Source organism: Thunnus maccoyii, chromosome 16, assembly GCF_910596095.1.
Source record: "Thunnus maccoyii chromosome 16, fThuMac1.1, whole genome shotgun sequence".
NCBI lineage: Eukaryota > Metazoa > Chordata > Actinopteri > Scombriformes > Scombridae > Thunnus > Thunnus maccoyii.
Genome location: NC_056548.1, coordinates 18730045 through 18744113, shown reverse-complemented (window position 1 = coordinate 18744113; position 14069 = coordinate 18730045). Strand labels below are relative to the sequence as shown.

At 40.6% G+C, this 14069-nt stretch overlaps 2 protein-coding genes across 3 annotated transcripts; both read left to right on the top strand.

Moving 5' to 3' along the window:
• Positions 1-1653: 1653 nt before the first annotated feature.
• arhgap11a (Rho GTPase activating protein 11A) lies at positions 1654-8750 on the top strand. 2 transcript variants are annotated; one of them, XM_042388654.1, is made up of 12 exons: positions 1654-2288; positions 3243-3310; positions 3410-3506; positions 3599-3855; positions 4016-4179; positions 4276-4416; positions 5044-5118; positions 5486-5659; positions 5753-5882; positions 6119-6227; positions 6936-7050; positions 7167-8750. In XM_042388654.1, exons 1-12 carry the CDS (start codon positions 2169-2171, stop codon positions 8657-8659), a joined length of 2943 nt encoding a protein of 980 aa, XP_042244588.1. In that variant the 5' UTR covers positions 1654-2168; the 3' UTR covers positions 8660-8750. The 2 variants fall into 2 exon arrangements, with proteins under 2 accessions (XP_042244588.1, XP_042244587.1); XM_042388653.1 differs by lacking the exon at positions 5044-5118 and having other exon boundaries at positions 1655-2288.
• Positions 8751-9810: 1060 nt separating this feature from the next.
• Positions 9811-13171, top strand: grem1b (gremlin 1b). The gene is made up of 2 exons (XM_042388655.1): positions 9811-11403; positions 11816-13171. The coding sequence occupies exon 2, from the start codon at positions 11817-11819 to the stop codon at positions 12363-12365; it is 549 nt and encodes a 182-aa protein (XP_042244589.1). The 5' UTR covers positions 9811-11403; position 11816; the 3' UTR covers positions 12366-13171.
• The last annotated feature ends 898 nt before the right edge of the window (positions 13172-14069 follow it).

Below are 14069 nucleotides of genomic sequence, written 5' to 3'. Positions count from 1 at the left end.
TGAGAGTATCTGTTGTACTGTGTTATTAAAGAATTTGCAGTGTGAGTAGGAAAAAATGGGGCATTTGAGCTGTACCTGGAAGTGATAATGCAAGGACCTGCTCCAAGAAGAAACTTCATAAGCTGGGAAAATTTTGTTGAGTAAACCCGGAACAAAAGATTAAAGTGGAGAAACGTGATTAGTGCAAGACAACAGTATCATTTTCAACCCCCATCCATTGGTTTCAGACATGTACAGTCCATGAAACAGTTGTTACAATCAACATAAAAAATGTTATGTTGCATGTTATTGTTATTCAGAAATAACATCACTGTAAAACATGCAATACTTAATGCAGCTGATAAACTTTCAACAAGAAGTCATTGCTTTAATCAAAAATTAAGCTAGTGTGCCAGAAAATAGATGTTGGTAGTCTCTTGTGTGTAGATATTGCCAGTTTTCAAAACTCACCCAGAGAGAAAAAGTCCTTTTCCACTGGTAGATTTCCTTAAACGTTCCTGTGGTCCTGTGGCTTACAGCAATGCAAATACACAGCATATTGAGGCACACTGTCATTAAGTATATCAGACCATGACAGTATAATATGTGCATATGCCACAGAGCCTGTGTATCATGTAAATCTGACTTTGCATTACATGTAATACATATCTTAAAGGATGATCAAGAATTTGCAGAAACAGTAATGGGACTTTCACGTAATGGTTGAAGACAGAAGTTTAAACAAAAACTGAACAAATACGTCCATTTTCTTAATTTCCCTGTTCTCTAAGGTGCTAAAGATCACAACAAATAAAGATAGATAAAGTAGTTACACCCATTAATAATATGAGCAGCGGAGGGCTTGAAGCCAAAGAAATTAGACCACTTTGTGTACAGAGGATCTGATGCAAGCCATCATGTCTTCATGGATGGGTATGTTGTGAAACACAGTGTTATTATCATTTATTTCATTTCATCAATTGCTTCATAGTAAGTAGTGTTGCAACAATTTCATCTCTTGGCCCTGGTACGTATTATGATTCACCGTGGTCTTTTTCTATTTTTTCAGTTCTCAAACAGTGTTTTCAAAAGCCAGAGGACTGCATTTGTTTTACATTTAATGCCATATGCACACACATACACACACACACACACACACACACACAGGCCATACATAATGTGCTATAAGTGCAGGCTCAGAGAAAATTCCAAGTAAAATCCAAGTATGTTTACACATACAAGGAATTTTACTCCTGTTCAGTGGCTTTTTGTGTACTTATACAGAATAACAACACAACAATCCTCAGAAACATACACAAGGAACGACTATATACAGGTGAAACCGTTTCTGTGAACTGTAAACAGGATACTAATAGTGCAAAGAAGTGAAGAGTACACGGAGCGCTGAGATAAATATATAAAAACTTAATTAAATATGGGCGTTTACGCATCACAAGGTATGTAACACGTACAGATGAAGCTTTGTGTTTTTTCCCTTGAAAAGGTGAAGGTGCAATTGTTATTTAAACAGGGTCAGCCGGCCAAAAATAAAACTTTCGACTTAACGCTCATCTGGCCCAACAGAAACCGCCCCGCCCAGTGAGGCTGCCCTGGGTAATACAACACTCGCCCCTCATGAATGTTATTCGAACCGCTTCCAGCCAATCACAGCGTAGAGCGTAGCTGGCCGCCGCAGTTTGAATGCTCTGCGGAAACAGCTTCGCAACCGACAGGAGGAGAGAACCGCTAGCACAATGCAGTTAGCTAGCTAATTAAGGAAATCCGGCGTAATTCAAACAGTTAGCTGTTTGAGAAGAGGTAAACGCTCATTTTAAGTTGTGTGACAATTTTGTTTTTGAGCGAGACTTGCTGGCTAGCTAACTGCATTGAAACTGAAGCATGAAGCTCGCTATTAGAAAGGCTCTCCGTGTGTAACGTTAGCTTCGTCAAGTCGGTAAAGACAGTCCTTGGAGCTGAATAGCTTGGTGATTTACGTTTGAGATTACATTTAGTAGACGAGTGTGTTGAATACGCATTTTGTGTGTCGTTAAAATACACACGAGGATGAGTTAGCAATCAGACGCGTAGACAAAGTGAGGAAGTTAGAAAGTGTCCGTTTGCTTACGTTAGGTCCTGGCTGAACGTCTTGTTGCAACGTTTATTTTAAAGTAACGTTACAAGGTAAAAATATGGAGAGAAATGTGATGCGTCTGGTGGCTGTGCAACACCTCCGCACAGCGTACGGGATCAAGACAAAGAACTGGAACAAAAACAAAGCAGCCAGCTGTAAGTCAACAGCAAGCAACTCGGTAAGTTAAAAAAAAAATCAGTTACCAATGTCTATTATGTTTTACTTGCATTTTATTTGCAGTGACTGAATCTTTGGACTTCTGGACAATCTGTTATGGAAGAGCACGAAATAGCAAGTTCATAGTATCATCCATGGACATACTATTGTTTAGGCAATTGAATGTAATTTGCATATTACTGAAAGCACTTTGAGACCCATTTGTTCGCTAGCTGTTGTCACCCATGTCAGTCTCTGCAGATGCTTTGTGTGGCTGTTCCCGTGATTATTCACACTATAAACTTCTTTACCAGCAACTGAAAGCCAAGTCCAACCAGACACAAAAAAGCCAAAGTTTTCTTGTAAATCTTGATGGAAAGTTGCTGTGATGTTGTTGGACATTTTGCCAATATAGACTTGTAATTTTCAGGAGCACAATAACATCTATTAAACAGGCTTAACTGAACCTAATGTAAGTAAATCTGAAAATGACCGCAGATGGCCCTTTTTCGTCTTGTGTCTTGTAATGGCCTCACAGGAGTCACAAGGTTTGCTGTATGAGACTGTGACTTTTCAAATTAACATCACACTTCTCCATTTGTTGGTCATGCCTTAAAATGTCACAAACATCAGCTCAAACTTGAGTGTGATGAAATCAAGAACTGACATGAAGAAATTCTAGTATACTCAAGAGGACAAGAGACAAATTGTTGACGTTAAAGACTTAATTTGTCTCAAACATAGGAATGTTTGGCAGCCATCAAACTATGATCAAGAGAAATTGAAACTAAAAGACCTTTCTCTGACTCAAATTTTTTAATCAATATGATTAAAAAGTACATAGTGCATCCAAAACTTTGGCAAATATGAGGGCTGTGATGCTGCTTTTAGGTTATTCGTAACTTAACAGCTGATTGTCCTTGTAAAAAAAAAAATCTGTTATTTCATATATTTTATTGTTTGATTGTTCCCCCAGGTTAAGGTCTTCGGGGTCCCTTTGGAGAGCTTACCGTACTATAATATGGAATACGGAAGCGTGCCAAGGCAAGTCGACATGTTCATTCACATGTACTTATGTTGACATTTGGAAAGTTGTTTCTTGTTTTTTGTACATTATATGTTGACATTTCACTGCCTTTCTAGATTTCTGGTTGACGCATGTATGAAACTGCTGGCACATGTCGACACAGAGGGCCTGTTCAGAAAATCAGGCTCTGTCGTCCGCCTGAAAGCGCTCAGGGTGAGTGATGGCTGAAGTTGACCTTGCTTTCACTGAGGGATCTTGACCCTGGGAATTGTCTAACACAACAGAGCTGTGTTTTGTCTGACCAGGCAAAGCTGGATGCAGGTGAGGAGTGCCTATCAACTGCGCTTCCCTGTGATGTGGCCGGTCTAGTGAAGCAGTTCTTCAGGGAGCTGCCAGAGCCAGCGTTACCCACGGAGCTGCAAGAGGCCTTCCTCAAGGCCCAGCAGCTCCCCACCGAGGAGGAGAGGACCTCTGCCACCATGCTGCTGTCTTGTGTACTGCCCGACAGAAACCTAAACGTCCTGCGTCACTTTTTCGACTTCCTTCACAATGTGTCTAAGAGGTGCCATAATTATATTTAGTTGGTTTACTTAATTGTTACATTTAACATCTTTTTCTCTGTGGATTATCTACAAACATACATTTAACACTAAAGATTGATTTTGTCAGTCTTCTTACTTTTGGCTTCATATACTTCTATTTTTCTTTTTCTTTGCTTGCAGGAGTGCAGAGAACAAGATGGATAGCAGTAACTTGTCTCTAATCTTGGCTCCCAATCTCCTTCACTCTGGAGACGGTACAGAGAAGATGAACGCCAACACAGAGAAACGCCTCAAATTGCAGGCAGCTGTAGTACACTGCTTCATAGAGCATGCCCACAACTTTGGTATGACTTCACCCCTCACCTGTCTTTCATCTTAGTGTCAATCTGCACTGTGTCTTTTTAGGACTAACTGGTTTGCTTTGTCTGTGTGTGTGACAGGTGTGTTACCACAGTTCCTTCTAGAGAAGGTTCCAGCCATGATGGGCTGTGAGGCGGGGGTTCTGTCCCCTACTCATGATGAACTCAAGGAGCTGGACTTTAACTCGGGGTTGAAGAGGAGACACAGATACAGTCTCGGAGGTAAGACGAAATCATCAGAGATTTAATTTCTTGGTGAAAGCTGCAACATACAGTTTCAGGCAAATTGGTCACAAGACCACACACTGATTAATAACATAAAACTGCCCTTTTACCGCAAAGTTATCCACTTTGAATATTTATCACTATTGAAATCCATTGTAGCCTTTGTGAGTCAAAGCTGACTGCACTATCAAATTTCTATAAGGGAGACTTAAACCTTTTTTGCAGCCTTTCAAGCCTACAGGGAGTTATTATGTGATCAATATATTTTGTGCAGAATATCACTTTAACCCACAGCACATGCTGGAAACAAGTAATTCAGGAATAAGTAGCAATACAAGGACTTACAATTTCATAAATGTCTGATTTGTCCTAAAGCAAAGGTGTTAAGGGAGGGAGAGCAGACTCGCATATGAACACACAGCAAAGATTGAAGTCAAATCTCTTGCTGGCCAGATAAATTCTAGTGGCACTGAAAATATTCAGTGACCCAGCACAGGTTTTTGTTTATTAATTCAAGTAGAACAGAGCCCCCGTGTTGTAGTTATAAAGAAATCATGTGATTTTTGAAGCAGATTCCGTCAGAAAATACTGTTTTTAAATGCTTTGGTTTATCTCGCATTTCAGATATGGTCAATGGTGCTCTGAATAAAATAAAAACTAATAGAACTCCCACAAATGCCACCCAAACAGACAGTCTTGGTAGGTAATATGGTCAGATGAGGTTATGTTGCTTGTCATGTAGCATGACCACCTGCGATGCATATGAAACAAGGAGCTTCCTATTCTTTGAGCAGAAATCCAACTCTTTATTGCAATTCATATCTGAATTTCCAATATGCTTCTATTGATTCACCTTTGGCTTGATAATGAATAAGTTTGATCTGAATAATATGCCTGTCTTAATTTGCTTTTATTTTATTCGTTTGCCTGCCTGCCTGTCTTCTGCATGGATCATCCTCCACACATTCCAGCGCTTTGGTTCAGAATTATCTTTGGAAGTTTTCAAATAATAAAAATGGAAATCACACACACTCAAATAAATTAATTCTTTTGTGATTTTTGCCAGTCTTTTCTTCTGCAACTCCTGTGATTGCAACACCAAACTCCAAGCGAAAACTTCCTTTGGAATCTGGTCACTCTTTTGGATTCTCAAACAAGAAACGTAGATCTGTCAAAAAGAACCTTGGGATAGAATTACTTCCCAATACTTTGTTCAACGGGACCTCTACTCCTGGATCAGGTATTCATGATTGTTTGAACAGGCATCAACTATTCTGCTGTCTCTAAAGTTTGTGCTTAATTTTGGTTGTTTTTTCCTTTTTATATATTCTAGCTTACAGTGCTTCAGGGGTCTTGGACTCTTCCCAAAGTACCCTGTCCTCAGCAGGGAGGTCTAGAAGGCAATCAGCTACTTCTGTAAGGAGGAAGAGCCGACGACTTAGCAACAGACATGTGGTCAACAGGTATGCACCTTCTTGGTCTTCCAGTTATCATTCAAACACTAATTTAGACAAAGTGAAGTCATAAAATGTATTTAGCCACACAGCCATGTATTTTCCACTTGCCCTGCATTTTGTGTTTAGTAGATTCAGCTCTTCCTAAAGAGAGAGAAGAGTTTATAAAATATGAACCTCAGAGCTGCATGGCATTCTTGGCTTATTTCACATTGATAATTGTTTGAATTTATATCCTTTTCCAGGGTTGAATCTGGAAGGGCTGGCTGCTTTTCTCCTAAAGTCAGCAAAAAAGAAGCCCCGCGCAAGTCTCTGCGCTTGCGTTTTAGCCTGGGGAAGAGCAGCAAAGACGCTGTAAGTGTGGTTGCCAGATAGACTTCACATTTCATTTTCAGCGGTTTACAGAAACGGTGAAAGATTGTATTAATCAAGTGCATTCAAATCAGATAACACATTTGCACATGGGGTGTGATGTTGAGGTAAATTGTTGCACAGCAGCACTTTTAATTGTGTGACATTCTAAGTTTACTTTTAACATATTTTTAACTAATGCATGCGTGGTTTTAAGAAGAACCTGGATTGTTTTTTTTTCACTACCTTTTTACTTTATTTGTGATGTTAAAAAATAAATTGTGCTCTTACCTGTATGGTCAAAGCCATAGGATATTTCTTATGTCCAGTTTCCAGTGTTTTACTATGTTAAGCACTCAGGTGAAAGAATGGTAGTATATACCAGACGGTATATGCAGAAAATATATTGTAACCTGTTTTTTTGGTACGTTGGGTGAAAGGTTTATGGTGCATAACTTTTTAATGCTCTATAGTTATGTGTATATTCTTGACTTAATAAAAAGTTGCTGACCAACAAATCCAGTATCTTGTTTCTTCTGAGTGATTTTTATCATCCTCTGAAGAACTAACCACAAAAGTCATGAAATTAACATATTAATGTTACATTTTGGGTAACATCTATGGGGTTCTTTTTAACAAAATAATACTAAAGCTTAATCCTCTTTGAAGTTTCTTTCATCTTTCATTTCTCATTCCATGCTGGTGATAAAGGGATCTGAGTCCATTGGCTGGCGACTCGCCACTCAGGAGAGCACCACCAGTTTTCGTTTCACCAAAGAGATAGAGTTCAGCCCAGCAGCTCTGCCTAGAAACACTGAATCCAAGAGTGAGTACCAATTGGAGGGGGAAAAAAAGATCTAAATAGTCTCCTAAGCACTTTTTTTTATATATCTCAGTGTAATGTTGCAAATTGTAATACCTGCTGCTCTCCGACTTTTATAGATTCTAAGTACATCAGCAAGTCTGAAGACAACTTGCTGACCCCCCAATGTGACTCAAGTGCCCACCGGACCTCATGGAGCGGGGAGACCCCTGTGGGAACGCAGGCTTTCAGCGGAGGATCCTTCACAGATACACCCATGAATATGTGCCTAAAGAGCAACTACCTGTCTGAGCCTGCCATCACCGTATCAAAGCCCCCAGCGGTGTCCAGCCTCCCCAAGAAGCTGTGTTGTGCTTCCAGTGCCGAGAGCCTAGAGAGTGAGAGCTCCATCATTGAAGCCCCAAGCCAAACCAGATCAACTCTGCTGAAAATCAAGAGTGCTTTCACAGAATCGGGCAGTGACCTCCAGGCTGTTATACAGGACTCCTCCACTGGAGGGACCTTGACAAAACCATCAGACAGCATCCTGCTCCCTCCACCAGAGACTCCTGCAGCCAAAGTTCTGTCTGAGGACACAGAGGCATCCAGCTGCCCAACTCAACAGAGCTTCCTGGCTAAAGAACAAAACATTACGTTTGGACAGATTGAAATAGCCGCTTTGTCTCCTTTGCATATTGATAGTGTAGTTTTTGGGTCTGGTGTGTATTCCAGTCCAGCAGTAAAGGCCAATGAAGGTTCTTTTTGTGCTGCTGCTGTCAGTGATCATGAGAGCTCCATGTTAGGAGAAAGTGAGGAGATGGCGGAGCAGGTGAACTGCAGCAAGTTGATTGATGCTCTGGACATCCAGAGTCCTGCTCACTTCAAACTAAGTCTCCCTTCTGGGCTGCAGTCCACTCCATACAAGCCAGGTCTTGAACTCAACCATGAGCATGGCACACCTTCTAGAGTTGGTACTACAGTCAGTACGGTACATGAAAATCATGAGTCTTCCCCAGAGATTGGTACCAAAGTCCAAAACCAGCAACCCCTCTCACCACACAGTCTGGAAACCGAAAAGCCCCGAGTGGCCGACCACATTCAACACTTCAATAAGCTCACCCTTCACTCTCCCAGTGCCTCCAAGGCCCAATATGCCAGGTCACCGCTCAGGTTCCAGCGCACCCCCGTGCGTCAGGCAGTCCGCAGGATCAACTCTCTTCTAGGAGAGGGCAGGAGACCCACTCGACATCTGAGACTCACCTCCAGCAGCCAGAGTGGTCAGGTGGTGAAGGCAGTGAGCCTGGAGAGCGGCCTCTCTCCTCACCCTCAGCTTCAGCCGTATCAGGGAGAGGCACAAGCGGGACTGTCGAACAGCATTTGTCCCATAAAGAAACCACCTCCAGTCCCTCCCAAAAAGCCAAGCACCTTGGCCCGTAAATCCATGGTCTGTGCTCTAGGCGATGTGACCAACAAGGTCCAACCTAAGACCAAAGTGGACTCTGATCCATCAGGAGCTCAGAAGCCTCGTGTGCAGCAGGTAGCAGAGAAGGACATGCACCACTACAGAGGTTCACCTAGACACCCTCTCAACCAAGTACGGCTGCTGTCTGCTACCAAGCCTGTAGATTTATAGTTGATACTCTTTATGCCTTATTGTTTCCTCCTTACTATGCAGGTCTCTGTCTGATAAAAGTACATATCATTAAACCTTCCAATTTATATTATCCATATTGCAGGGGTTTTAATTTATTTTAAGCTGTAGTAGGTGCTGTTTGTGTTGTGTTAGGTTCTTAATGAGAGATGTTCATATGCCTTACATTTGTTTTACTCTAGTAAGACAAGTTTTAGATGTTTTTGAAACATTTCAGCCTAAAAGATTATTTCAAGTAGAGTTTAGATTGTAGTGTGCAGGGCAAATTATGTGATATGTGATTGATGGTATGACTGGAAATGTTTAGTTAAAGTCTTAACGCTTCTATTTATGCATTTTATAGCTAATCCTTAGGTAGATGTTTTTTGTTTTGTTTTTTTGTTTGTTTTTTTAAAAAAGAAAAAACGGTTTACTGAAGTTAAAGTTAATGCTGATTTTTCTAATACAGAATATTTTCTTACTGGTTTTGTCGTGCAGAAAGAAGAAAAAAAAAACGCACCTTTTTGTTGAAATTTATGGGGGTAAAAATGCCAAGCAGTATTGATCAAATCATCTGTCTATTGCAGTTCGTTAATTTCAAAACCATGAACCAGTAAAACGCTTTGCTATGTCAACCGATTCAGACAAATAAAATCAAACAGCATAAAAACGTTTCTGTTCAATTTTGTTCCTCTGGTCGCAGAAATGATTCTTATGCTATTAGTTGGAGTCACAAGGGGGAGTCATAGAGCCACTTCTCAGTCCACATGTCCAGTCAGACGCTGCTGCTCAGGACACTAACAGACTGTTTAGACTAACCTGTTGCGACATGTGGATTTATTGTATTATTTTGTAATGCGTTTGCATAATTTTTAAAGCAGTGAAACAATAGTAATATCAACATTTCTTTAAAAATAGTTGTTTGTGTTGGACTGGAAGTGATATGCATCTCTTGAGATATCTTCATAAGATAAATATTTAATTTCTGCTTAGTGTCAAATCAAATCTGATCAGCGGCCAGCATTGGAAAATAAACTGTACTAAGCTGATTCATTGTGCTGAACACATCACGTCAACCGGTTTTTAAAAGTTACGGTGTCATGAAAAAGTTAAACGACTTGTATAGTTTTCATCTTGTAAAGAAGCTGAATAGCTGCCAGTGATCGGATGAAGCTCAAAATTATTCCGCGAGATTTATTGTCCACAGCCTGACAGTTTGGAGACTCGCATGCGATTCATGTCTAGAAGGACTGATTTGACTTTCACAAAAGGTTTAGTTAAAATCGTCATGTTACTGCAGCAGCTTGTTGTTATCAGTACGGTGATGCTTCTTTCCTCTGGTTTTGATGCTTCATCTTTAGGTGTTGCGTTATGATATAAATGTCGCTGGGTTGAGGCCTACAGTATATTTGAAGCAGATGGTTTACGGTGTAAGAAGATGATGCGATGTTAGATCACCAAATGTTCACCTTTGTGAAACAATAGTCATCAGTATGTACTGGAAATGTGCTGGGTAAATCCAGTAACAGCTAATGGGGTTGAATTAAGCCCATAATTAAGATCTAGCGTCTTTTGCCAGTTGGCCTGAACAGTTTGATACGTAGTGGATGCTGGAGAGGCCTGTCTTATTTTCCACAATATCAGGGCTGAAAATGTGACTTTTCTCAACATAGGAAACAAGTTTTTCAGTTTATCTAACTTACATGGTGAAGTTAAATGAAAGGGGAAAATGGACCTACAGTAAGACAAATGAAAGTTAATAAAACACACTGATTTTGATTTAAAGGCCGGAAAATGGAATTAACTATTTGCATAATTCTTTCAGAAATTGGGGGCAAGAGTAGGCTAAATAAAAGTTGGTTGAGGACACATAAATAATTAAGTGAAAGGCTATATTGGCTATTAAGTGGAATATTGTAGCAGCTGCACTGCTGAAACCATCGCTCTTTTGTTTGTTTTTATTAAATATATTATGCTTAAACAAATAAAACCTAAGTGCAGATTACATTGAACGTCCAGGTATCATTAAAAAATTTCGAGGAAACCAATAGTGAATCCATTAAACAGGTTTTATTCACCAATGACGCATTATCTCTAGTATCTGGCTTTCTATAATGAGCTTTTATTGCCTTTATTCTACTTTGTAATGCCCTTTATGTTGAGCATCCACATGTTTTACTGTAATGCGATAGTCAGCTTTTCTATTTGAGTTCGTTCTTAGATGCATGTATGTTTGTAATTTGCTTAAGGACCTTGAACGCCTCCCTTCAATTTTAATATTTAGATATTTTACATGTTATTTTCATTATCCTCCTTTGAATAAAAAATATCAACTTTTTTGGGTACTTTCCCCATGTGCGCAGAAACTGCAGGCTTATACGCACTCAGCTCGTCTCCTCCTCCCCTCCTGCCCTCGCTGTTCTCGGTTGTCTGTTTTCTTGAAGTGGGTTCAGGGGAAGTGTTGAGGGGGCGGATAGTTTTGATTTTCTCTACATCGTGCTTAGCCAATAATGTAGAGGGAACTGTTGTGCACATCTCAGCTGGCAGACATTTAAAAGGGAGACAGTCCGGCGCTGGAGCAATTTGTATTAAACCCCCTGGCCCCTGTCTATGGAGTGGTTAGTCTCCCACCCATCCAGAGTCCCACCAGTGTGCAGTCGACAGTAGTAGGTGTCTATCACCTCGGAAGGTGCCACAGAAGACTGACAAGATCAGATCATCGCACTTGAAGCTGTGGAGGCTCGCAGGTAAGTTAATTTTCAATATTTCTGATCATAACATCCACGTGTAACGTCTTCCTCCACTTATTACTTAACTTCATTCGGTTTATGGCTCATGAAAATGCCAAACCACATGTTTGTGTGCATGTGTGAGTTAATGGAACACATAAGACTGTTTGTGCTTAAATCTGGTGGCAATCCATTGCGTAATGGTGAACGTATGGCAACACAATACACGAGACATTACATTTCTCACTCAGATATTTAGACTGATGTAATTAAATCGTAGTTTAAGCTCTTGAGTTTCGTTTTGCGTGCAGCTGACAAACGCATCCTCTATCTGTGCGTTTTTACGCAGCGTAAAAGCTTTGACAGCTGTGCGTAATCCGTCCAGAGTTGAAACGGTGTAGGTGATTAATATTTTTTTCCTCTCCCTAAGGATGGCCAACTCGACGCGTATCTTCTGCAGTATGGTTTTCATCATTGGGTTGCTCTCCTCTCCCGTGGATTCAAAAAGAAACCGAAGTTCACAAGGCGCCATTCCTCATCCTGACAAAAGCAACCCAAACGAATCGGAGCAGCAACCGCAGCCTCCGCAGGCGGGCTCCGGGTCTCGGCAGAGGCAGGGCTCATCCTCACCAGCCGACGAGGTGCTGGAGTCCAGCCAGGAAGCTTTACATGTGACGGAGCGCCAGTATTTGAAACGGGACTGGTGCAAGACGCAGCCCCTCAAACAGACCATCCACGAGGAGGGCTGCCTCAGTCGCACCATCATCAACCGCTTCTGTTACGGACAGTGCAACTCCTTCTACATCCCCAGGCACATCCGCAGGGAGGAGGGTGCCTTCCAGTCCTGTTCGTTTTGCAAACCGAAGCGTTTTACCACTATGACGTTTACTTTGAACTGTCCGGACCAGCAGCCACCCACAAAGAAGAAACGCATCCAGCGCGTCAAACAGTGCCGCTGCATATCAATAGACCTGGACTAGTCAAAAGACGAGCATAATGGGTTGTGAGTGTGTGTTTGTGTGTGTGTTTGTTTCTTCATATTCTTCTGCTTCATCGACAGGATTGTTGGGAGAAAAGAAGAAAGGCTGTCACACAGCCAAGAACACGTGCCTGTCTCCAGTAGGAGATGTGCTTCACATACGATGACATCTAGGCTTCCTACTATGAATCTCTCTTCTTGCACAATGTGTGAACAATTATGGACATGCAACTTATAAACAGACGTTGAACTGCATCGAACATTTTACTCATCACTAATTTGCCAATTTTGAAAACAAGCATCACTGCACGGGAACGTTGACTTGGAATGGGCACGTTTTACGCACGGCTTTCTCACCCCAATAGGACAGCATAATCCCGGTTTATTTAATAAACCAGTAACTCACAATTCAAAACACTCATTGCGTGACAGGAGAACATTCCTGTCCGACTTTGTATTTTTTATGTGTTTATATGTGTTTGTTAAACTGGATGTTTCCACTGTGTGGAATTTGGATGGATGAGTGGCGATATTTGTAAATGGAAAATGTGATTTTATTTCGACATTTCAAGAATCTTTCAAGGTTAACCTAATTGATTTCTGTGAATTTCGAAGATTTCTCTTTTTGTAAATTGGGTGCCTACTCAAATGTAGAGACACTAGGCTTCTTTGTTTAGTTAAAAAACGTGACAATGTACAGCGGTGGTTTAGACACTATCGAGATGTAGAGCCGTATTTGATGTAACCGGTTTGTTTATTCCTTGGATTAAATTATCCACGAAAACATAAAATAAACGGATGCTGGCATATTGTGCGCATTATTTGAACATTTACACCCAAACTTGGAGGTTTATTTTAATCATCTCTACATCATCTGCTGCTCTCCTACTGCGTGGAGTCAGCATCTTGGAACACATTTCATCGTAAAGTAGTCAGTTTTATGGGAAAAGATGCGGTTACCTGCTGCAATTATGTCTTGAAATGATGTCATTTGACTTCACTATATTTTGTTACATGGCTCGCAAATCTGTCGGGTGGCTGAAAAAAAAAGGGGGGGGGGGAGTGCGTTGTTCAAGTGCAAATGATGAGGGATTTCCTGTCTAAAAGGCGACGGCACCAATCCAGCGTTTATTATACAGGCTCCAAATGATGACATGATATTCTTCAGCCGCCTATTTTGAATATCATCTTTATAAAATACTTTCTGCCACAATTTATATGAATATTTTGACGTTTGAATAAGAATTTAGATGAGTTATTGATCCGCACAGCTTGCAATTCAGTTGGAATTGAGTTAAATGACTGTAAATGGGTAAAACCAGCTTCTAAAGTGACATTGTGAGGCAATAAATTTCTGCAAGTATTTTACTGATACAGCAAATAAGATTAAACACTGTAATATCCATCACGTTTAACTTCACATCTCTTAAATCTTCGTTCTCTTAAAACAAACTTCCAATTCCAGATGTTAAACACTGCTAATCACTTGATTTCAGGAGTCTTCCAGGAACAAGTTTAAAGTCTTAAAATGAGGCTTGATTGAGCTACTTTACTCTGACTCATAGTTCATTGAACAGTTGAATTATGAATCATCAAATCCATTTGATGACTCAGGTTTCTTAAATAAATATCACATTTTCTTGGGTGCTTCTAAAAGCTTAATGGAAGTGCTGTCAGCATTAAATTGAGAGACATTGTCTTAACA